Source organism: Lampetra fluviatilis, chromosome 5 (genome assembly GCF_964198595.1).
Source record: "Lampetra fluviatilis chromosome 5, kcLamFluv1.1, whole genome shotgun sequence".
NCBI classification, from domain to species: Eukaryota; Metazoa; Chordata; class Hyperoartia; order Petromyzontiformes; family Petromyzontidae; genus Lampetra; species Lampetra fluviatilis.
The window spans coordinates 16,907,410-16,931,124 of record NC_136279.1 but is presented as its reverse complement, the minus strand read 5'-3'; the positions used below and the strand labels follow the sequence as shown (position 1 = coordinate 16,931,124).

Here is a 23,715-nt window from a genome sequence, read left to right as displayed (position 1 = left end):
ATGGTGGGGGGGTAGACAGGCGTGAGGATGGTGGGGGGGTAGACAGGCGTGAGGATGGTGGGGGGGTAGACAGGCGTGAGGATGGTGGGGGGGTAGACAGGCGTGAGGATGGTGGGGGGGTAGACAGGCGTGAGGATGGTGGGGGGGTAGACAGGCGTGAGGATGGTGGGGGGGTAGACAGGCGTGAGGATGGTGGGGGGGTAGACAGGCGTGAGGATGGTGGGGAGGTAGACAGGCGTGAGGATGGTGGGGAGGTAGACAGGCGGGGATGGTGGGGGGGTAGACAGGCGTGAGGATGATGGGGGGGTAGACAGGCGTGAGGATGGTGGGGGGGTAGACAGGCGTGAGGATGGTGGGGGGGTAGACAGGCGTGAGGATGGTGGGGAGGTAGACAGGCGTGAGGATGGTGGGGAGGTAGACAGGCGTGAGGATGGTGGGGGGGTAGACAGGCGTGAGGATGATGGGGGGGTAGACAGGCGTGAGGATGGTGGGGGGGTAGACAGGCGTGAGGATGGTGGGGAGGTAGACAGGCGTGAGGATGGTGGGGAGGTAGACAGGCGTGAGGATGGTGGGGGAGGTAGACAGGCGTGAGGATGGTGGGGAGGTAGACAGGCGTGAGGATGGTGGGGGGGTAGACAGGCGTGAGGATGGTGGGGAGGTAGACAGGCGTGAGGATGGTGGGGGGGTAGACAGGCGTGAGGATGGTGGGGAGGTAGACAGGCGTGAGGATGGTGGGGAGGTAGACAGGCGTGAGGATGGTGGGGAGGTAGACAGGCGTGAGGATGGTGGGGAGGTAGACAGGCGTGAGGATGGTGGGGAGGTAGACAGGCGTGAGGATGGTGGGGAGGTAGACAGGCGTGAGGATGGTGGGGAGGTAGACAGGCGTGAGGATGGTGGGGAGGTAGACAGGCGTGAGGATGGTGGGGAGGTAGACAGGCGTGAGGATGGTGGGGAGGTAGACAGGCGTGAGGATGGTGGGGGGGTAGACAGGCGTGAGGATGGTGGGGGGGTAGACAGGCGTGAGGATGGTGGGGAGGTAGACATGCGTGAGGATGGTGGTGAGGTAGACAGGCGTGAGGATGGTGGGGGGGTAGACAGGCGTGAGGATGGTGGGGGGGTAGACAGGCGTGAGGATGGTGGGGGGGTAGACAGGCGTGAGGATGGTGGGGAGGTAGACAGGCGTGAGGATGGTGGGGAGGTAGACAGGCGTGAGGATGGTGGGGAGGTAGACAGGCGTGAGGATGGTGGGGAGGTAGACAGGCGTGAGGATGGTGGGGGGTAGACAGGCGTGAGGATGGTGGGGGGGTAGACAGGCGTGAGGATGGTGGGGGGGTAGACAGGCGTGAGGATGGTGGGGGGGTAGACAGGCGTGAGGATGGTGGGGAGGTAGACAGGCGTGAGGATGGTGGGGGGGTAGACAGGCGTGAGGATGGTGGGGAGGTAGACAGGCGTGAGGATGGTGGGGGGGTAGACAGGCGTGAGGATGGTGGGGGGGTAGACAGGCGTGAGGATGGTGGGGAGGTAGACAGGCGTGAGGATGGTGGGGAGGTAGACAGGCGTGAGGATGGTGGGGGGGTAGACAGGCGTGAGGATGGTGGGGGGGTAGACAGGCGTGAGGATGGTGGGGGGGTAGACAGGCGTGAGGATGGTGGGGAGGTAGACAGGCGTGAGGATGGTGGGGAGGTAGACAGGCGTGAGGATGGTGGGGAGGTAGACAGGCGTGAGGATGGTGGGGAGGTAGACAGGCGTGAGGATGGTGGGGGGTAGACAGGCGTGAGGATGGTGGGGAGGTAGACAGGCGTGAGGATGGTGGGGAGGTAGACAGGCGTGAGGATGGTGGGGAGGTAGACAGGCGTGAGGATGGTGGGGAGGTAGTCAGGCGTGAGGATGGTGGGGAGGTAGACAGGCGTGAGGATGGTGGGGAGGTAGACAGGCGTGAGGATGGTGGGGAGGTAGACAGGCGTGAGGATGGTGGGGAGGTAGACAGGCGTGAGGATGGTGGGGAGGTAGACAGGCGTGAGGATGGTGGGGAGGTAGACAGGCGTGAGGATGGTGGGGAGGTAGACAGGCGTGAGGATGGTGGGGAGGTAGACAGGCGTGAGGATGGTGGGGAGGTAGACAGGCGTGAGGATGGTGGGGGGTAGACAGGCGTGAGGATGGTGGGGAGGTAGACAGGCGTGAGGATGGTGGGGAGGTAGACAGGCGTGAGGATGGTGGGGAGGTAGACAGGCGTGAGGATGGTGGGGAGGTAGACAGGCGTGAGGATGGTGGGGAGGTAGACAGGCGTGAGGATGGTGGGGGGGTAGACAGGCGTGAGGATGGTGGGGAGGTAGACAGGCGTGAGGATGGTGGGGAGGTAGACAGGCGTGAGGATGGTGGGGGGTAGACAGGCGTGAGGATGGTGGGGGGGTAGACAGGCGTGAGGATGGTGGGGAGGTAGACAGGCGTGAGGATGGTGGGGAGGTAGACAGGCGTGAGGATGGTGGGGAGGTAGACAGGCGTGAGGATGGTGGGGAGGTAGACAGGCGTGAGGATGGTGGGGAGGTAGACAGGCGTGAGGATGGTGGGGAGGTAGACAGGCGTGAGGATGGTGGGGGGGTAGACAGGCGTGAGGATGGTGGGGAGGTAGACAGGCGTGAGGATGGTGGGGAGGTAGACAGGCGTGAGGATGGTGGGGGGGTAGACAGGCGTGAGGATGGTGGGGGGTAGACAGGCGTGAGGATGGTGGGGAGGTAGACAGGCGTGAGGATGGTGGGGGGTAGACAGGCGTGAGGATGGTGGGGGGTAGACAGGCGTGAGGATGGTGGGGAGGTAGAAAGGCGTGAGGATGGTGGGGAGGTAGACAGGCGTGAGGATGGTGGGGAGGTAGACAGGCGTGAGGATGGTGGGGAGGTAGACAGGCGTGAGGATGGTGGGGAGGTAGACAGGCGTGAGGATGGTGGGGAGGTAGACAGGCGTGAGGATGGTGGGGAGGTAGACAGGCGTGAGGATGGTGGGGGGGAAGACAGGCGTGAGGATGGTGGGGAGGTAGACAGGCGTGAGGATGGTGGGGAGGTAGACAGGCGTGAGGATGGTGGGGAGGTAGACAGGCGTGAGGATGGTTGGGAGGTAGACAGGCGTGAGGATGGTGGGGAGGTAGACAGGCGTGAGGATGGTGGGGGGGTAGACAGGCGTGAGGATGGTGGGGAGGTAGACAGGCGTGAGGATGGTGGGGAGGTAGACAGGCGTGAGGATGGTGGGGAGGTAGACAGGCGTGAGGATGGTGGGGAGGTAGACAGGCGTGAGGATGGTGGGGAGGTAGACAGGCGTGAGGATGGTGGGGAGGTAGACAGGCGTGAGGATGGTGGGGAGGTAGACAGGCGTGAGGATGGTGGGGAGGTAGACAGGCGTGAGGATGGTGGGGGGGTAGACAGGCGTGAGGATGGTGGGGGGGTAGACAGGCGTGAGGATGGTGGGGGGGTAGACAGGCGTGAGGATGGTGGGGGGGTAGACAGGCGTGAGGATGGTGGGGGGGTAGACAGGCGTGAGGATGGTGGGGAGGTAGACAGGCGTGAGGATGGTGGGGGGGTAGACAGGCGTGAGGATGGTGGGGAGGTAGACAGGCGTGAGGATGGTGGGGGGGTAGACAGGCGTGAGGATGGTGGGGGGGTAGACAGGCGTGAGGATGGTGGGGGGGTAGATAGGCGTGAGGATGGTGGGGAGGTAGACAGGCGTAAGGATGGTGGGGAGGTAGACAGGCGTGAGGATGGTGGGGAGGTAGACAGGCGTGAGGATGGTGGGGGGGTAGACAGGCGTGAGGATGGTGGGGAGGTAGACAGGCGTGAGGATGGTGGGGGGGTAGACAGGCGTGAGGATGGTGGGGAGGTAGACAGGCGTGAGGATGGTGGGGTGGTAGACAGGCGTGAGGATGGTGGGGAGGTAGACAGGCGTGAGGATGGTGGGGAGGTAGACAGGCGTGAGGATGGTGGGGAGGTAGACAGGCGTGAGGATGGTGGGGAGGTAGACAGGCGTGAGGATGGTGGGGGGGTAGACAGGCGTGAGGATGGTGGGGAGGTAGACAGGCGTGAGGATGGTGGGGGGGTAGACAGGCGTGAGGATGGTGGGGAGGTAGACACGCGTGAGGATGGTGGGGGGGTAGACAGGCGTGAGGATGGTGGGGGGGTAGACAGGCGTGAGGATGGTGGGGGAGTTAGACAGGCGAGGATGGTGGGGAGGTAGACAGGCGTGAGGATGGTGGGGGGGTAGACAGGCGTGAGGATGGTGGGGGGGGTAGACAGGCGTGAGGATGGTGGGGTGATTGGGTGGTAGAGAGGCGGGGATGGTGGGGTGATGGGGTGGTGGGGGGTAGACAAGCAGGGATGGTGGGGTGTTGGGGTGGTGGGGGGTAGAGAGGCAGGGGTGGTGGGGGGGGGGTAGCGAGGCGGGGATGGTGGGGGGTAGAGAGGTGGTGATGGTGGGGTGATGGGGGTGGTGGGGGGGTAGACAGGCGGGGATGGTGGGGTGTTGGGGTGATGGGGTGGTAGAGAGGCGGGGATGGTGGGATGTTGGGGTGATGGGGTGGTAGAGAGGCGGGGATAGTGGGGTGTTGGGGTGATTGGGTGGTAGAGAGATGGGGGGATGGGGTGGTAGAGAGGCGGGGATGGTAGGGTGGTGGGGTGGTATACAGGCGGGGATGGTGGGGTGTTGGGGTGATTGGGTGGTAGAGAGGTGGGGTGATGGGGGGGTAGAGAGGCAGGGATGGTGGGGTGGTGGGGGGGGGGTAGCGAGGCGGGGATGGTGGGGGGTAGAGAGGTGGTGATGGTGGGGTGTTGGGGTGGTGGGAGGGTAGAGAGGCGGGGATGGTGGGGTGGTGGTGGGGTGTTGGGGTGATTGGGTGGTAGAGAGGTGGGGTGATGGGGTGGTGGGGGGGTAGAGAGGCGTGAGGATGGTGGGGGGGTAGACAGGCGTGAGGATGGTGGGGAGGTAGACAGGCGTGAGGATGGTGGGGTGGTAGACAGGCGTGAGGATGGTGGGGAGGTAGACAGGCGTGAGGATGGTGGGGAGGTAGACAGGCGTGAGGATGGTGGGGAGGTAGACAGGCGTGAGGATGGTGGGGGGGTAGACAGGCGTGAGGATGGTGTGGAGGTAGACAGGCGTGAGGATGGTGGGGGGGTAGACAGGCGTGAGGATGGTGGGGAGGTAGACAGGCGTGAGGATGGTGGGGTGGTAGACAGGCGTGAGGATGGTGGGGAGGTAGACAGGCGTGAGGATGGTGGGGAGGTAGACAGGCGTGAGGATGGTGGGGAGGTAGACAGGCGTGAGGATGGTGGGGGGGTAGACAGGCGTGAGGATGGTGGGGAGGTAGACAGGCGTGAGGATGGTGGGGGGGTAGACAGGCGTGAGGATGGTGGGGAGGTAGACAGGCGTGAGGATGGTGGGGGGGTAGACAGGCGTGAGGATGGTGGGGAGGTAGACACGCGTGAGGATGGTGGGGGGGTAGACAGGCGTGAGGATGGTGGGGGGGTAGACAGGCGTGAGGATGGTGGGGAGGTAGACAGGCGGGGATGGTGGGGAGGTAGACAGGCGTGAGGATGGTGGGGGGGTAGACAGGCGTGAGGATGGTGGGGGGGTAGACAGGCGTGAGGATGGTGGGGTGATTGGGTGGTAGAGAGGCGGGGATGGTGGGGTGATGGGGTGGTGGGGGGTAGACAAGCAGGGATGGTGGGGTGTTGGGGTGGTGGGGGGTAGAGAGGCAGGGGTGGTGGGGGGGGGGGTAGCGAGGCGGGGATGGTGGGGGGTAGAGAGGTGGTGATGGTGGGGTGATGGGGTAGACAGGCGGGGATGGTGGGGTGTTGGGGTGATGGGGTGGTAGAGAGGCGGGGATGGTGGGGTGTTGGGGTGATGGGGTGGTAGAGAGGCGGGGATAGTGGGGTGTTGGGGTGATTGGGTGGTAGAGAGATGGGGGGATGGGGTGGTAGAGAGGCGGGGATGGTAGGGTGGTGGGGTGGTATACAGGCGGGGATGGTGGGGTGTTGGGGTGATTGGGTGGTAGAGAGGTGGGGTGATGGGGGGGTAGAGAGGCGGGGATGGTAGGGTGGTGGGGTGGTATACAGGCGGGGATGGTGGGGTGTTGGGGTGATTGGGTGGTAGAGAGGTGGGGTGATGGGGGGGTAGAGAGGCAGGGATGGTGGGGTGGTGGGGGGGGGGTAGCGAGGCGGGGATGGTGGGGGGTAGAGAGGTGGTGATGGTGGGGTGGTGGGGGGGTAGAGAGGCGGGGATGGTGGGGTGGTGGGGGGGTGTTGGGGTGATTGGGTGGTAGAGAGGTGGGGTGATGGGGTGGTGGGGGGGTAGAGAGGCGGGGATGGTGGGGTGGTGGGGGGGTAGAGAGTTGGGGATGGTGGGGTGTTGGGGTAATGGGGGGGTAGAGAGGCAGGGATGGTTGGCTGTTGGGATGGTGGGCAAGGGGGGGGGGGTGGTGGTGGGAAGGTGGGGGGTGGTGGGCAAAAGGGGGGGGTGCTGGGCGGAGGGGAATGGTGAGCTGTTCAGGATGGTGGATAGGTGGGGCGTGAGCAGCTGGTGAAAATTGTTCCCACCCTTGCCTCTGGGCAGCAGCAGCTGCTGCTGCTGCCCGTTGGCGCATGGGCAGCAGCAGCAGCAGCTCACGTCCCGTTGCTCTCCTGCTCGTGTATCCGCGCGAGTCGCCCTAATTGCTTCCTCCAGCTTGACGTACGCTCGCTCGCGCCTTGTGGTGTGACTTTTTTTTTGTGCCGATTGCACGAATCCACCAGAGTGACTCCTTTCATCTCGATGATCTGTTCCTCTGCTGCTGTCAGCGTGACCACGTCCGCGGGGATGCGCCGTGTGCCCATGCGCACGTCTTGCTCGTTAGCGTGCGTTCGTTTGTGTGAGCAACGGGAGGTGTGTGCGGTGGGTACCTAAGTGTGTGGATGTATTGGAGAGCGGGTGTGTGTGTGTTCATGTGTGTGCGCAATGTGGGTGCGTTTGTGTTTGTGTGTACACAATTGACGATTATCTGAACCGGTGCTGGGCATCCCCTAGGTCCAAAGCAGCCTTAAATGAGTACCTGGTGCGATGTGTAAACATCGCCACTGGGGAGACAAAGGTGGCCAGCCGTAGTGCTGACCACCCACCCACCCGATCGTGTGCCGTGCCGGCCTACATAGGTGCTCACCAACAGCACTGAGGCTATACGGGGGCTCTTTGTCTTTGGTTGCAAGTGCAGATGTTTGGCGCTTGAGGCTGCGTGGGTGTATGTGCAGATGTGCCTGAGTGGGGCACGCATGTCCGAATGTAAGATGTGCATGAATCTTAATTTTTTGGAGCTTTCGTGACTGCAGGAATTATTATTTGGTTCTTTCGGTTAAGTCACGTCTAAAGATAAAATAATGAATTGAAATAATAGCGACGTTTCGATTGCAACACAAGCAATCATCATCAGGCATAAGAGAAATAGCAACAAAAATCTAACTAGAAAACTATAGACAGACATGCAAGCAGACAGACATCACAAGGACACACAGAGAGAGGACACATATCGGCACAGAGAGAGGGGTCGTTTCTGTGACGGTCCCTTAAATATAGGGAGGGGGGGCGGGGACGGAGAGAGGGAGGGGGCAGAGAAAATTAGCATATCAATGAGTGGACGGCAACGTGTTGCTGCTGCGCAAGTAAGATGACGACGTGGCACGGCACGCAAGCTTGAAAATTAGGAGAAAGACACACTAAAATTAAATAACCTTGTGTGCTGACGTGCGTTGTGTTCCACGTGTAATGTGAAATGTATTTGTCGTTTTTTCGTTGTTTAATCGGGTGAGAGCTCAAGAGGCCAGGCGAGTCTCATTTGCAAGCGTTACATGCCAGTGACATGCCAAGTATGTATGTGTGATGTGCTGTGTGTGGTGTGTATGCGTGTGCAGTGTGTGTATGGTCTCTCTGTATGTGTTGGGGAGCGGTAGTGCAGCGGTCCGCGCGCTCCGCTACGAATTCGGCGACCCGAGTTGGATTCCCGCTCAGGGCCAACACCAGTGATGAGTATCTGAACCGGTCCTGGGCCTCCCCTAGATCGACTCGGCCTCAAATGGGTACCTGGTGCGGTGTGTAAACATCGCCACTAGGGAGACGAAGGCGGCCGGGCGTGGTGTTGGCCACCCACCCCGTCGTGTGTGCCGTGCCAGCCTTCATAGCTGCTCGCTAACAGCACTTGCCCCACCAGTCTGTTACAGGCTATAGGGGGTGATCTTTGTTTATGTCTTTGCAATGTCATTGACGTAACCGTGCGTCGAATCAAATTGCGCGTGCGAGAATCGGTTTTCGTTAAATCCATGAGAACACACATGCAAATGACTATGCTAATGCTCCATTCCGACTAATGGAGCAACTAAAGCTGCCGACAAGAAGCGTGACCAACGAGACCAACAAATGTATTCATTTGTGAATTGCGGGCCCCGAATTGCGACGATTCGGGAAAACCGCGAGAGGGAGGGCGGGAGAGAATCGCACGGCCGCGCGGCGCAGAGTGTGCACGCTTGCGCCAAGTGTGGCGTGTTGAGCGAGTGATCCGATCCGATCCTGGGCCCCCCACATCCCCTTCGGTCGACTGGGCCTCAAACGAGTACCTGGTGCGGCGGTGTGTCAACGTCAGCACTGCTGAGACAAGAAGGCGACTTGACCACTGGGTGGTGCTGGCCCACACCACCCCATCGTGGCGCCGTGCCGGGCCTGGCCTTAATAGGTGCTCGCTCACAGTACTGGCCTCAAGAGTTTGCGTGATGGGGCGGGGGAGGGTGATTTTTGTCTTAGTATGCCGTGTAATGTCTGTGTGTATCGTAATGCACTTGTCTGTGGTGTGATTATTGTGTATGCAGTGTGTGTAATGCGCTCCGCGCAATTGTGTGGGGTGTGTATGTAATGTGCGTGGTTGTAGTGTGTGTGTGTGTGTGATGAGAGTGTGTGCTGTCTGTGTGGGGAGCGGTAGTGTAGCGGTTAGCACGCTGCGCTCCGAACCCGGAGACCAGAGTTCGATTCCTGCTCACGGCCAACACCAGTGACGAATATTAGAACCGGTCCTGGGCGTCCCTGAGATCGACTCAGCCTCCGGACTAGTACCTGGTGTGGTGTGTAAACATCGCCACTGGGGAGACAAAGGCGGTCGGGCGTGATGCTGGCCACCCACCCCCAATGTGTACCGTGCCGACCTTCATAGGTGCTCGTTTAACAGCACTTGACCCAAAATTCTGTTAAGGCCATATGGGGGATCTTCATCTTTGTGTAATGTGTGTGTGCGCGCACGTCCTGTGATGTGCGTGTGTACTGTGTATGGAGAGTGTGTGTGTGTACTGTGTATGGAGAGTGTGTGTGTGTGTGTGTACTGTGTATGTGTGTGTGTGTATGTGTGTGTGTGCGCCGTGTGGTTTTTGTGCCGTATGATGTGTGGCGCATGCCTGGCCGGGTTTGTGAAGCGATTGACGCGCGTGATACATGCGTGGGAGGACGCCCGGCATGTGCGTGACGTGTGCGTCACACACACACGTGTGTGTGTGATGTGTGAAACGCACGCCTTTCTGTGTGTGTGCGCGCGCGCGCTGTTCAAACGTTGGCGGAGGAGCGTCACAAACGCAGCAAGTCAGCACAGCGGGGAAGCACAGGTGGCGCATCTGCCAGTTATCCCACCAGTCAGCCCGGGCACATTCCTTGGTCCTCCCCGTGACCTCTCTGCCAACGAGTATTCGACACCTGCCGTGGACCTCAAAAGTGCGCAGTGGCGACGTCGGTGGCTGTTGTTGTTGTCGTCGTGGCGCGTGTGCCTTGCGTTCGTCCCGTTGTCTCTGTGCGTGGGTTGCACACCAACCCCCGTCCACGCGCTTGTGACACGCGCGTGTGTGTGCCGCGTGTGTGTGCCGCGTGTGTGTGTGCCGCGTGTGTTTTGCGCAGGCCTTGCCAGCAAACCTGTTGACGCCCCAGGTGACGGAGGAGCGGGCAGCCCCCGACAACCTCATGGTCTTCACCCCCAACGCCGCAGGTGTGCACCACTCCCGGCACACGCACACCACCGTCCCCCCCCCCCCCCCCCCCTCGTGCCTAAACGTTCATTGATTTCACCTGAACCGATTGGGTCGGGATTGATTCGGATGGTCAGGGGCGGGGGGGGGGGTGCATGGACTGGCGTGGAGAGGGAGGGCAGGGGGGAAATCCAGAGGGCCTCTGTTCCTTCCCCCCCCCCCCCCCCCTTTTTGCCATGAGCACCGCTCTGTTGCGTTGTGATTGGACGTGGTCTCCGGGCCCCGTGTCAAGTTACGCTGTAATTGGCAATCGCCGTCGGCCCGGTAACAGATTTGGCTGCGCCGTAGGGTGGAGGTTGAATGTTGGTGGGGTGGGGGCTAGGCGTGAGAGGGGGGTGGGGGGGGGGGACTAGGGCTCTGGCTCCGGGGTGGGTGCGCTAAAGCATCGCTTTAGCGGCCATCGCTCACACTCCTCTGGGTAATTAGAGTTTGTGTCACGTCGCTACCCCCCCCCCCCCCCCCCAAGGTAAACGCGCATCCATCCAGTAGTGCGTGCCTAACAAGCCGCTCCGGACTGGAGTGATGCATTGTGCACACGCAGCTGCGCCATTGTGCAATCGAGAGGTGGGGGGTGGGGGGCTTGTTGTGGAGTGGTGGTGGGGGGGGGGGTTGGGAGGTTGAAGGGGGTGGGGTGGGTGTTGGGGAGGTTCCGAGAATGGGGTGGGTGGGGGGCGTTGATCGATGTCGTCACAAAGCCGGCGCAGCGGACGCACGTGCGTGGCGCCGTCGCCGCGTGGGGCCGCTGTCCAGTTGGCCGCCGCGCGCCGAAGGGAGAGGCGGTAATTGTCGCCGCGAGAGTTAATTCCGCGTAATTGCAGCGAGGGGGGAGGTACGTCGCCACCGTGCGCCCGCGAGAGAATGGGAGCGCGACGATGTGCGAGCGATTTGAGAGCGAGCCGAGGCGTGATTGTGCGCATGTCACCGAGTGTGATTGAGGCACTGTGTGTGTGTGCGCGCGCGCGTGCGCGTGCGTGTGAGCGACTTACAATGTGAGAGAAAGACGGTGTGGGTGAGAGAGAGAGAGGAGGGTGCAAGCGAGCGCGCGTGCATGCGCATGCCTAAGCCTGTGTGAAAGAGATTTCTGCGTTTGCTCTTGCGCGTGCATGTGTGTGTAGGCACGTGCGTGTGTGTGCGTGTGTCTGTGTGTGTGTGCATGCGTGTGTCTGTGTGTGCGCGCGCGCGTGTGCTTGGTGTCCCGAGTGTACAAGGTCATTTGTGTGCAAAGGATTATATGCGAGTGCGTGCGTCCGAGCGCGCCTTCTTAACATTAATTTAAAAAAAATTATGGGGCTGCGCTAGCGGAAAGAAGAAAAAAAATACAACCACCACGTTCGCCGCTACCACAGATTTCTAACGGAACGAAACGCAGCATGTCGTGAGGGTGACGTTTCAGGCGACGGTCCTCGAGTGCGTGCGCGTGTCTGATGGCGGGGGAGCGGTGGTGGAGCGGTCGACGCGCTGCGCTTACGAACCCGGCGACCAGAGTTCGATTCCCGCTCACGGCCAACACCGGTGACGATTATCTGAACCAGTCTTGGAGTCTCCCCTAGGTCGACTCGGCCTCAAAATGAGTACCTGGTGCGGTGTGTAAATATCCCCACGAGGAAGACAAAGGCGGCCGCGCCTGGTGCAGGCACACCCACCCCCTCGTGTGCCGTGCCGGTAGCCTTCATAGGTGCGACTCGCTAGCAGCACTTGCCCCTACAGTCTGTTGGGGCGGGGGAGTGACGCTAACAACAACAAGCGGAGCGCCGGGCTGCTGTGACGCAGCGAGTTGGCACAGTGGGGAAGCGCAGGTGGTTCATCTGCCAGTCATCTCAGTCGGTCAACCCATGGCACCCGGGTCTGTCCCCGTCATCTCCTGCCAGCGGCGAGCCTTCGATGCTTCAGGTGGCCTCCGAGTGCACCCAGCCTGGTGCCGTGGTGACGTCACCGCCACTTAGCGGCGAAGTGCGGTTGTTTTTATTGAGCTGTGTAAGTGTGCGTGTGAGGTCGTGCGTCTGGGATGCGTGTGAGTGTTTGAAGAGTGCTTGTGTGTGTGAGAGAATGTGGTGCGTGTGTGCGAGATAATGTGGTGCGTATGTGTGTGAAGAGAATTTGGTGCGTGCGTGAGATAATGTGCGTGTGTGTATGTGTGAGAGAATGGTGCGTGTGTTAGAGAATGTGGTGCATGTGTGTCTAAGATAATCTGGTGCATGTGTGTGTGAGAGAATCTGGTGCGTGTGTGTGAGAGTGTGGTGCGTGTGTGAGGTCATGTGTAAGCCTTATGGGTTTTATTTAAGCATGTGTGTGTGTAAAAGCAAGGTGGAGGGTGAGTGTGTGTGTGTGCACAATCGTGTGTATGTGAGGTCGTGTGTGTATGTGGGGAGCGGTGGTGGTTAGCCCGCTGCGCTAGGAACCCGGTGACCCGAGTTGGATTCCCGCTCACGGCCAACACCAGTGACGATTATCTGAACCGGTTCTGGGCCTCCCCTAGGTCGACATAGCCTCAAATGAGTACCTGGTGCGGTGTGTAAATATCCCCACTGGGGAGACAAAGGCGGCCGGGCGTGGTGCTGGCCATGCCATCCCTCACAGGTGTTCGCTAACAGCACTTGCCCCAACAATCTGTTCAGGATATACTGGGGATCTTTGTGTGTGAAGTCGCGTGTGCCTGCGGGAGGCTGCTGCTTATAAGCCAGCGTGGTCGTGTTTGAGCATGTGTGTGTGTATATATGTGTATAAGAGGGGTCGACTTTGAGTGTATGTGCCTGTGTGTGAGGTCGTGTATGTGCACGTGCATGAGGTTGCATGTTTGTGAGGGCCGCATGCAATCCATTGTGTGGTTGCATGTGTGTGTGACGTCGTGTGTACGAGAACGAATGCGCGCGCACGCGTGTGTGTGTGAGGTCGCGCATGCGAGGACCCCATGTAATTCGTTGCGCGGCCATGTACGAGAGCGAGGTTGTGGCCAAGTGGTATCCTTGCACGTGTGAGGTCACGCGTGCGTGAGGTCGAGCACAAGCAAGCGGGGGGTAGGGGGGGTGGGGAGGCACGCGTGTCGCTGCACACTCCATTAGGGGGCCCGGAGCAGAGTGTTTCCTCCTCCTCGATTGATACGAGATGCCCCTTCAGAGGCGCCGTCGTGGAGGGGGGGGGGGGCGGCGCCGAAATAGAGGGGGGGAATCGGCAGAGCGGCGGCTGCCCAAGAGGGTAATTGTAAGACTCGGTTCCCATGCGGACAGCACGAGAGAGAGAGAGAGAGACATGCGAGAGAGACTGGGGGGGCGGGTATGGGTGGAGGACGAGGGATGAAGTGGAGATTTGGGGGGAGCGCACACCCACAGCACCTGTCTTCAGAATACGAATGTTTATACTGCAGCAATCCGGGTGAGCTATGAAGCACTTTTTCACACACGTCCAGGAGACGAGTGAAATGCGCGCTTTGAAGGTGCGTCCGCCCCGCCCCACGGAGTGCACGAGCATGCCCGTCTCGCCGCCGTTCCCTGGACGACAACATTTAGAAACGTGCGTTCGGATGATTTTGCTGTTGAAAATGTCCACATGATGAGCTATCAGTTGTGGCCAGGGTGGTTTCTGAAAAACGAGCTAATAGCTTGGAGGGCTTTGCTTGGTCACGTGAAAGAAAAAATTTTGTTTTTATTTTTGTTAAGTGATTTGTTTTCCTTTCCGATACTTTGCACTCCTATCGTGTTTTTGTTGTGTTGTTTGTTGTCACGTTCTGACCCGCCCCAACTGGACATGTGAAAAAGAGCTTTGCAGCTCATCGGATTTCTCCTGCAGTTATAAACATTTTGATTCCGATATTGTCCCCAATGTGGTCACGACGTCGCTCTCGTGGAGCAAAGCGTTCATTAGCGGCGGAGCGGCGGGACAACGGCCCACGGAAGCAGATATCAATCAGCTACCTTCAAGTGACTAGCTTCACAGAGCGCGGGGGGGCGGTAGCGCGGGGGCGGTAGCGAGGGGTGGGGCCCAGCACTTTCCCCCAACCCGTGCCCGCGTGAAGGTGGAACCGATTTAAATATTTAATCCTCGGGAGCTGGACATTTTTTTCCGCCAAATTAAGTGCGGCTCTGAGTTTAATGGAATGGGGGTTTTTGTTTTTCTGTGGGTGCAGTCATTGGCGATCGGATTTCAGACCATAAACTATGATGAGATGTTAACTATCTCACCTTTTATACAGGAGGCCGTGGGTTCGATGATGACCCTGACGCCTGCTGCTGTATATTTAAAGTTTGCGTGTCTGTCTCCCCGTGGTCTCGTGGATTTTTTTCCAGGCTCCGATTTTTTCCCTCCACATTTAGAATCGATGTGCGTTCACAGTATTTGACTGCTCTAAATGTCCACGTGACAAATCCACTTCGTTGAGCTATCATTTGTGGGCAGGTCGCTTCTGAAAAAGAGCAACATAGCTCAGTGGGCCTTACCTGGTAAAAAAAAATAAAAAATATTGAGTATAGTTTTCAATCCTGCTCGGCGAGCCAATGATCTCAGCCCTCTGACCTCTGAGCCACGAGGCACCATCTCTCTTAGCCCGTTCCGTTCTCCCACCCCCACCCACGTTCTCCCCCTCCCCCCTCGTCTCCCCCTCCCGACGAGACAGGGGCAACCCCATTACCATTGCAATCCGACGTACTAAGTTTCCATTTTGTTTAGAGGAAAAAATGCTTTGCATTGCCCCCACTGCTGCTGTGCTCGACGGATGCTTGTGGATGGCGATGGGGCCATTTTGAGTGGAGGTTTGACGCCGTTTTGGCCCCGGGGTCAATGTCGAGAGTGCTGTTCACTTTAGTATTTTGGCCTGGGGACCGTGCCCCATCCCCCGCTGAGCCGAGAGAGAGCGGAGTGCGGTGGTGGAGTCGAAGGAGATCGCCGGGCCTCCCGTGCGGTGTGCCGTGCGTGTTGTGATTCGACGATGTGGTGTGTGTGGGGCGCAGTGAGCGGTGTGGTGTGTGTTGAATGGTTTTGTGTATGTATGTATGTTGAAATTCTTTCACACACCGTTCGTAGCCATGCGCCCTAATTGTGTATGTGTGACCTGTGCGTTGTGTTGTGGGGAGCGAACCCGGCGACCCGAGTTCGATTCCTGCTCACGGCCAACACCAAGCGACGATTATCTGAACTGATCCTGGGCCTCGCCTAGGTCGACTCGGCCTCAATTGAGTACCTGATGCGGTGTGTAAACATCGCCGCTGGGGAGACAAAGGCGGCCTGGCGTGGTGTTGGCCACCCACCCCCCTCGCGCGCCGTGCCGCCCTTAATAGATGCTCGCTAACAGCACTTGCCCCAACAGTCTGTTAAGGCGACACAGGGGGTATCTTTGTCTTTGTGTCGTTAAACCTTTGTTCCTACAACGAGTGTCGCCATTCAGTGTGGTACTACGCAGTACGTCAAAGCAGCCACAACTGAGGGTGCTGCATGGAAGCGGTGGGAATGTTTACTGTCTAGAGAGAGAGAGGCAGGCAGTCGTAGGAAAAGGGACCAATGGAGGTGTTGAGCCTGGAATTGAACCAAGCGAGGGGGCTGTGAGTTTGGTGGCGAGGGATGTCCGGGGGAAGAGAAATTCAGACCACAGGTCAGCAAAAGAAAATGGGCGACCTCCCACTGTGAGGATCTTGACTGCGGGGCTTTCAATATAAGTCCTTGGTTGCTGGAGCGGAGAATGCATGTGGAGGGGAGTAGAGTGAGATGAGAGGGGAGAGGGAGGAGAGTACGTGGAGGGGAGTAGAGTGAGATGAGAGGGGAGAGGTAGGAGAGTGCGTGGAGGGGAGTGGAGTGAGATGAGAGGGGAGAGGTAGGAGAGTGCGTGGAGGGGAGTGGAGTGAGATGAGAGGGGAGAGGTAGGAGAGTGCGTGGAGGAGAGTAGAGTGAGATGAGAGGGGATAGGTAGGAGGGTGCGTAGATGGGGAGTATAGTGAGATGAGAGGGGAGAGGTAGGAGAGTGCGTGGAGGGGAGTGGAGTGAGATGAGAGGGGAAAGGTAGGAGAGTGCGTGGAGGGGAGTAGAGTGAGATGAGAGAGGAGAGGTAGGAGAGTGCGTGGAGGGAAGTAGAGTGAGATGAGAGGGGAGAGGTAGGAGAGCACGTGGAGGGGAGTAGAGTGAGATGAGAGGGGAGAGGTAGGAGAGCACGTGGAGGGGAGTAGAGTGAGATGAGAGGGGAGAGGCAGGAGAGTGCGTGGAGGGGAGTAGAGTGAGATGAGAGGGGAGAGGTAGGAGAGTGCGTGGAGGGGAGTAGAGTGAGATGAGAGGGGATAGGTAGGAGAGTGCGTGGAGGGGAGTGGAGTGAGATGAGAGGGGAGAGGTAGGAGAGTGCGTGGAGGGGAGTAGAGTGAGATGAGAGGGGAGAGGTAGGAGAGTGCGTGGGAAGGAATAGAGTGACATGAGAGGGGAGAGGCAGGAGAGTGTGTGGAGGGGAGTAGAGTGAGATGGGAGGGGAGAGGTAGGAGAGTGCGTGGAGGGGAGTAGAGTGAGATGAGAGGGGAGAGGTAGGAGAGTGCGTGGAGGGGAGTAGAGTGAGATGAGAGGGGAGAGGTAGGAGAGTGCGTGGAGAGGAGTAGAGTGAGATGAGAGGGGAGAGGTAGGAGAGTGCGTGGAGGGGAGTAGAGTGAGATGAGAGGGGAGAGGCAGGAGAGTGCGTGGAGGGGAGTGGAGTGAGATGAGAGGGGAGAGGGAGGAGAGTGCGTGGAGGGGAGTGGAGTGAGATGAGAGGGGAGAGATAGGAGAGTGCGTGGAGGGCAGTGGAGTGAGATGAGAGGGGAGAGGTAGGAGAGTGCGTGGAGGGGAGTGGAGTGAGATGAGAGGGGAGAGGTAGGAGAGTGCGTGGAGGGGAGTAGAGTGAGATGAGAGGGGAGAGGTAGGAGAGTGCGTGGGATGGAATAGAGTGACATGAGAGGGGAGAGGCAGGAGAGTGTGTGGAGGGGAGTAGAGTGAGATGGGAGGGGAGAGGTAGGAGAGTGCGTGGAGGGGAGTAGAGTGAGATGAGAGGGGAGAGGTAGGAGAGTGCGTGGAGGGGAGTAGAGTGAGATGAGAGGGGAGAGGTAGGAGAGTGCGTGGAGAGGAGTAGAGTGAGATGAGAGGGGAGAGGTAGGAGAGTGCGTGGAGGGGAGTAGAGTGAGATGAGAGGGGAGAGGCAGGAGAGTGCGTGGAGGGGAGTGGAGTGAGATGAGAGGGGAGAGGGAGGAGAGTGCGTGGAGGGGAGTGGAGTGAGATGAGAGGGGAGAGATAGGAGAGTGCGTGGAGGGGAGTGGAGTGAGATGAGAGGGGAGAGGTAGGAGAGTGCGTGGAGGGGAGTGGAGTGAGATGAGAGGGGAGAGGTAGGAGAGTGCGTGGAGGGGAGTAGAGTGAGATGAGAGGGGAGAGGTAGGAGAGTGCGTGGAGGGGAGTGGAGTGAGATGAGAGGGGAGAGGTAGGAGAACGCGTGGAGGGGAGTAGAGTGAGATGAGAGGGGAGAGGTAGGAGAGCGCGTGGAGGGGAGTAGAGTGAAATGAGAGGGGAGAGGTAGGAGAACGCGTGGAGGGGAGTAGAGTGAGATGAGAGGGGAGAGGTAGGAGAGTGCGTGGAGGGGAGTAGAGTGAGATGAGAGGGGAGAGGTAGGAGAACGCGTGGAGGGGAGTAGAGTGAGATGAGAGGGGAGAGGTAGGAGAGTGCGTGGAGGGGAGTAGAGTGAAATGAGAGGGGAGAGGCAGGAGAGTGCGTGGAGGGGAGTAGAGTGAGATGAGAGGGGAGAGGCAGGAGGGTGCGTGGAGGGGAGTAGAGTGAGATGAGAGGGGAGAGGCAGGAGAATGCATGGAGGGGAGTAGAGTGAGATGAGAGGGGAGAGGCAGGAGAGTGCGTGGAGAGGAGTAGAGTGAGATGAGAGGGGAGAGGTAGGAGAGTGCGTGGAGGGGAGTAGAGTGAAATGAGAGGGGAGAGGCAGGAGAGTGCGTGGAGGGGAGTAGAGTGAGATGAGAGGGGAGAGGTAGGAGAGTGCGTGGAGGGGAGTAGAGTGAGATGAGAGGGGAGAGGGAGGAGAGTGCGTGGAGGGGAGTAGAGTGAAATGAGAGGGGAGAGGCAGGAGAGTGCGTGGAGGGGAGTAGAGTGAGATGAGAGGGGAGAGGTAGGAGAGTGCGTGGAGGGGAGTAGAGTGAGATGAGAGGGGAGAGGGAGGAGAGTGCGTGGAGGGGAGTAGAGTGAGATGAGAGGGGGGAGGGAGGAGAGCGCGTGGAGGGGAGTAGAGTGAGATGAGAGGGGAGAGGCAGGAGGGTGCGTGGAGGGGAGTGGAGTGAGATGAGAGGGGAGAGGGAGGAGAGTGCGTGGAGGGGAGTAGAGTGAGATGAGAGGGGAGGGAGTAGAGTGCGTGGAGGGGAGTAGAGTGAGATGAGAGGGGAGAGGGAGTAGAGTGCGTGGAGGGGAGTAGAGTGAGATGAGAGGGGAATCGGTAGCGTGATGTTGTCCACACTCGTGGAGCAGCACAGGTGGTGTCACACCACCTGTGCTCGGTGCGTGTTAAAGCCGCGGTGTGGTGCTCTGCGTGGCGTGTGTCCGCTCCCCCGCACACTCGCCCCCCACCCCCAGCACTCCCCCTGGACCCCATCTTGCTCTACTGCCCCCCTCCCCCATGTGCCCCGTGTGCTGGACGAGCTGTCGGTGCCGCCTGAAAAATAATGGCAATTACGGGAGTTTTATTTGGGCACGTATTTTAGCTGTGGAGGGGGTCCTCTGGAGGCGACGGGGGCCCCCCCCCCGCGCGCCTTCCGGGCCAATGGCGGAATGCGGCCGCCGCTCCGATTTATGAGGCCCGGGTGAAGCGACGGGAGCTGCTGCTGCTGCCGATGCTGCTGCCGATGCGCGGCGTCGATTTGGGTTGTGAGGGATTTTAATTTGGCCGCGCAAACCTCCCCACGTGTGTTGTTGTGAGCCGAGCTGAAGCCGTGTTGTACCGGACTGGGGGAGGCGAGGGACCACACCGCTGACTGGCTCGCGTGCGCGCGTGTGTGTGTGTGCCTGCGTGTGTGTGTGTGTCCGTTCCTGTGGGTGGATTTGTGTTTGTGTGCATGCGTGTGGGTTCGTGCGTGTGGGTTCGTGCGTGTTCCCGCTTGTGTGCGCACATGCGCGTGTTGCTGTGCTTGCGCGTGTGTGTACCTACGTGTGCCTGTGCACGTGTCATCTTGTGTCTGCTTGTACCTGTGAGCGTGCGTGCTTGCCTGCATGTGCACGTGACTGTTTGCACACGCGTGCCTGTGTGTCTACATGTGTACGCGCGTACCTGTGTGCCCGTGCGCGCGTGCAGATGATGAGCTGCCCTGTAACGAGACCCAAGGCTCCGTGATGAGACCACTTTCCATCACCCCAGCCAAGAAGATGAGGCACGTCCACACACACGCGTGCGTGCGTGCGTTGCGTTCATGTGTTGCGTTTATGCGTGTGAGTGTGCACACGAGGGGGATGTGTTCAGGGGGTGAGAGGGTGTGCAGGGGCGGGTGTTCAGAGAATGTGTTCAGGGTGTGCGAGTGTGTGTGTGTGGTAAAAGCAATGTACGGTGCGAAAGAAGTTCAACATACATAAACACAATGGCGTGGGGGAGCATGTGTGTACTGGGGGTTGTGTGTGCGACGTAGGTTTGTACAAGATGCGTGTTTCAGGTTTGTGTGTGGATGGTGCCAGTGTCCATTGTAGGGTGTTTGTGTACGGTGTGTGCGTGTGTGCATGCAGATACGGTGTGTGTGTGCGCAAGGTGTGTGTAGGTACGGTGTGTGTGTGTGCAAGGTGCGTGTAGGTACGGTGTGCGTGTGTGTGTGTAGGTACGGTGTGTGTGCAAGGTGCGTGTAGGTACGATGTGTGTGTGTGTGCAAGGTGTGTGTAGGTACGGTGTGTGTGTGTGCAAGGTGTGTGTAGGTACGGTGTGTGTGTGCAAGGTGTGTGTAGGTACGCTTTGTGTGTGTGCAAGGTGCGTGTAGGTACGGTGTGCGTGTGTGTGTGCAAGGTACGTGTAGGTACGGTATGTGTGTGGGCAAGGTGTGTGTAGGTACTGTGTGTGTGTGTGCAAGGTGTGTGTAGGTACGGTGTGTGTGTGTGTGCGTGCAGGTGCGGTGTGTGTGCAAGGTGTGTGTAGGTACTGTGTGTGTGTGTGCAAGGTGTGTGTAGGTACGGTGTGTGTGTGCAAGGTGTGTGTAGGTACGGTGTGTGTGTGCAAGGTGTGTGTAGGTACGGTGTGTGTGCAAGGTGCGTGTAGGTACGGTGTGTGTGTGGGCACGTGTCACACGCTTGTGCAGATTTTGTACAGGGTGCGTGTGTGCATGGTGTGCGTATACATTGCATGTGCACAGAGTATCAGGCTGTGTGTGTGTGTGTATGTGTGCAGGCTGTGTGTGTGTGCGCGTGCAGGCTGTGTGCGTGTGCAGGGTCTCGCGTGCAGTGCGTGCGTGCACGGCGCACGGGGCCCACGTGCGGGAATGCTGATGCCATTGATTGCCGGAGTGGGCGCGCTGGCATAATTGAATGCGTTCTATCATGTCTGTCAGGCCCCCTTAGTAAATTGAGCCGTCGAGCTAACAAGCTCAATCTCTATTGCCGGCTTCATAGCTCACACGGCGGCTCCCTCCATCCCCCGGCGAGACGGAGCGCCGACGACGGCCTCCCTCCCACGGCCACGCCGAGCGGTCAGGGTAACCCCGCGTCTCGCTCGCGCGGCAGGGTAACCTCTCGTCGTTTGAGTGGCAGGGTAACCTCATGCCTCCCTCGCGCGGCAGGGTAACCTCTCGTTGTTTGAGTGGCAGGGTAACCCCACGCCTCACCCGTTTGGCAGGGTAACCTCTCGTCGTCTGAGTGGCAGGGTAACCTCTCGTCGTTTGAGTGGCAGGGTAACCCCGTATCTCCCTCGCGTGGCAGGGTAACCTCTCGTCGTTTGAGTGGCAGGGTAACCCCGCGTCTCACCCGTTTGGCAGGGTAACCTCTCGGCGTTTGTGTGGCAGGGTAACCTCTCGGCGTTTGTGTGGCAGGGTAACCTCGCGTCTCCCTCGCGTGGCAGGGTAACCTCTCGGCGTTTGTGTGGCAGGGTAACCTCGCGTCTCCCTCGCGTGGCAGGGTAACCTCTCGTGGCAGGGTAACCCGCTTCTCGCTCGAGTGGTAGGGTAACCTTGCTTGGCAGGGTAACCTCGTCTCCCTCGCGTGGCAGGGTAACCTCGCGTGGCAGGGTAACCTCGCGTCTCCCTCGCGTGGCAGGGTAACCTCGCGTCTCCCTCGCGTGGCAGGGTAGCCTCGCGTGGCAGGGTAACCCGCGTCCCTCATGGTGTGGTGTGTGTACCATGTGTATGTGGGGGGGAAATGTGTATTGTTTGGTGTGTGTATGATGTGGTGTACTGTGCGGAGGGTGAGGTTGGATGTGGTGTGTTACTGTGTGGAGGGTAGACTGTGTGGTGTGAGAGGTTGTGTGTGTGTGTGTGGTGTGTGAAGGGTAGACTGTTGTGTGTGTGGTGTGTGAAGGGTAGACTGTTGTGTGTGTGGTGTGTGAAGGGTAGACTGTTGTGTGTGTGGTGTGTGAAGGGTAGACTGGTGTGTGTATGGTGTGTGTGTGGTGTGTGAGGTTGTTGTGGTGTGTGTGAGGTTGTGTGTGTGGTGTGCAGGGTAGACTGTTGTGTGTGTGTGGTGTGCAGGGTAGACTGTTGTGTGTGTGTGGTGTGAAGGGTAGACTGTTGTGGGTGTGGTGTGTGTGAGGTTGTGTGTGGTGTGTGTGGTGTGTGTGAGGTGTGTGTGGTGTGTGAAGAGGAGACTGTTGTGTGTGTGGAGTGTGGTGTGTGAGGTTGTTGTGGTGTGTGTGAGGTTGTGTGTGTGGTGTGCAGGGTAGACTGTTGTGTGTGTGTGGTGTGAAGGGTAGACTGTTGTGTGTGTGGTGTGGTGTGTGTGAGGTGTGTGTGGTGTGTGAAGAGGAGACTGTTGTGTGTGTGGAGTGTGTGTGGTGTGAAGGGTAGACTGTTGTGTGTGTGGTGTGTGAGGTTGTGTGTGTGGTGTGTGTGTGGTGTGTGAGGTTGTGTGTGTGGTGTGTGTGGTGTGTGTGGTGTGTGAGGTTGTGTGTGGTGTGTGTGAGGTTGTGTGTGAGGTAGTGTGTGAGGTGTGTGTGAAGAGGAGACTGCTGTGTGTGTGGAGTAGGGTGCAGGGTGTGAGGAGGGTCCTGTGTGCTAGTCTGTGTTGGTATTGCGCCATTACATGGCAACGTTACAAAATTCAGCGCATATATCATCTTCGCGGCGTTGTGTGCGGTACATTGTGGTGGTTGCGTTGAGTTCCATGTGAGTATTGTAGTGGGAGCGGTGGTGCAGCGGTTAGCACTACGCTGCGCTTACGAACCCGGCGACCCGAGTTCGATTCCTGCTCACAGCCAACACCAGTGACGATTATCTGAACCGGTCCTGGGCCTCCCCTAGGTCGACTCGGCCTCAAATGAGTACCTGCTGCGGTGTGTAAACATCGCCACTGGGGAGACGAAGGCGGTCGGGCGTGGTCCTGGCCAAGCCACAACCCCCTCGTGTGCCGCTAACAGCGCTTGCCCCGACAGTCTGTGAAAGACTCTACGGGGCATCTTCATCACTGCTGCAGTATTTGTTGTGTGTTGTGGTATATGGGGTGGGTGGTGTGGTTTATGGAGTGTTTTGGTCTACGTTATGTATTTATTTGGGTCTTTCGGTAAAGTCGCGGAGATGGGTCCAAAGCAAATAACAAACTACGACGTTTCGATCGCAGCACAAGCCGTGGTCCTTAGGTGGTTATGTGTTGTGGTATGTGCTGCATCTTGTGGTATGCGCTGTGTGTTGTGTAGTATGTTGAGGTATGTGCTGCATCTTGTGGTAGGTGTAGTGTGTGGAGTGCATGTGGTTTTACATGTATACGTGGCGTGTAGCGGTACGCGTCGTGTCGAGTGGAGAATGCCGCGTGTTGTGAACTCTGCGCTTCGCTGACCCCGCAGGGCCGCGCCGGGAGGAGTGGAGGTGCTCCTCTCGCCCATGCGGCGCTCCCTGCGCCTCGAGGGACGCGGCACCCCCTGCTGACCCCCCCCCACCGACCCAGCCGGGAGCCCCCCGACCCCCCAACTCTGGGACCCCCCCCCCCCCCCCCCCCCCCCCTGTGGAGAGACGGACAGGGAACCCGCCGCCATTCCTGCCTCGGGACGAAGTGAAGAGCAAGAGGATTTAGCGCCCCCCCCCCCCCGGCCATCACACCCCCCAGAATGACCCCCGTTTTATTAAACTTGTCTTCAAATAAAGTGTTTGTTTACAATGAAGCCTCCATTGTGCTGAGTGAGCGGCCCCTCCCCTCGCCTCGGCCCCTCCCCTCGCCTCGACCCTCCCCTCCCCTTGCCCCCCTCCTTCCCCCCCATTCCCTTGCCCATCTCATCCCCTCACCTCCCTCATCCCCTCCCCTCACCCCCCCATCCACTTCCCTCGTCCCATCCCCTTGCCCCCCCCCGCGACCCCCCCCCCATCGCCTCCCCCCGGCCCCTCCACCCCCTCCCATCTCCTCGCCCCCCCCATCCCCTCCCATGGCCCCGCCCCTCCCGTCAGCCCCCCTCCCCACGGGGGTTAAGGGGCGCTTGGCCACAGCAGGCGGGGGAGGGGGCTCTCTTGCCCCCCCCCCCCTCTGCTCCTCCCTCACCGAACCCCCAGCGCCAATTACCGCGCGGAGC

At 59.4% G+C, this 23,715-nt stretch overlaps 1 protein-coding gene across 2 annotated transcripts in view; it reads left to right on the top strand.

Annotated features, from left to right (window-relative positions):
* DLGAP5 (DLG associated protein 5) overlaps window positions 1-23,122 on the top strand; it is a 51,231-nt gene extending 28,109 nt beyond the window's left edge. For both annotated transcript variants that reach the window (XM_078856216.1, XM_078856215.1), the window contains exons 18-20: window positions 9,931-10,018; window positions 19,330-19,405; window positions 22,999-23,122. In XM_078856216.1, coding sequence (XP_078712342.1) covers window positions 9,931-10,018; window positions 19,330-19,405; window positions 22,999-23,080 — 246 coding nt within the window. In that variant the 3' untranslated portion in view covers window positions 23,081-23,122. The remainder of the gene's footprint in view (window positions 1-9,930; window positions 10,019-19,329; window positions 19,406-22,998) is intronic.
* The last annotated feature ends 593 nt before the right edge of the window (window positions 23,123-23,715 follow it).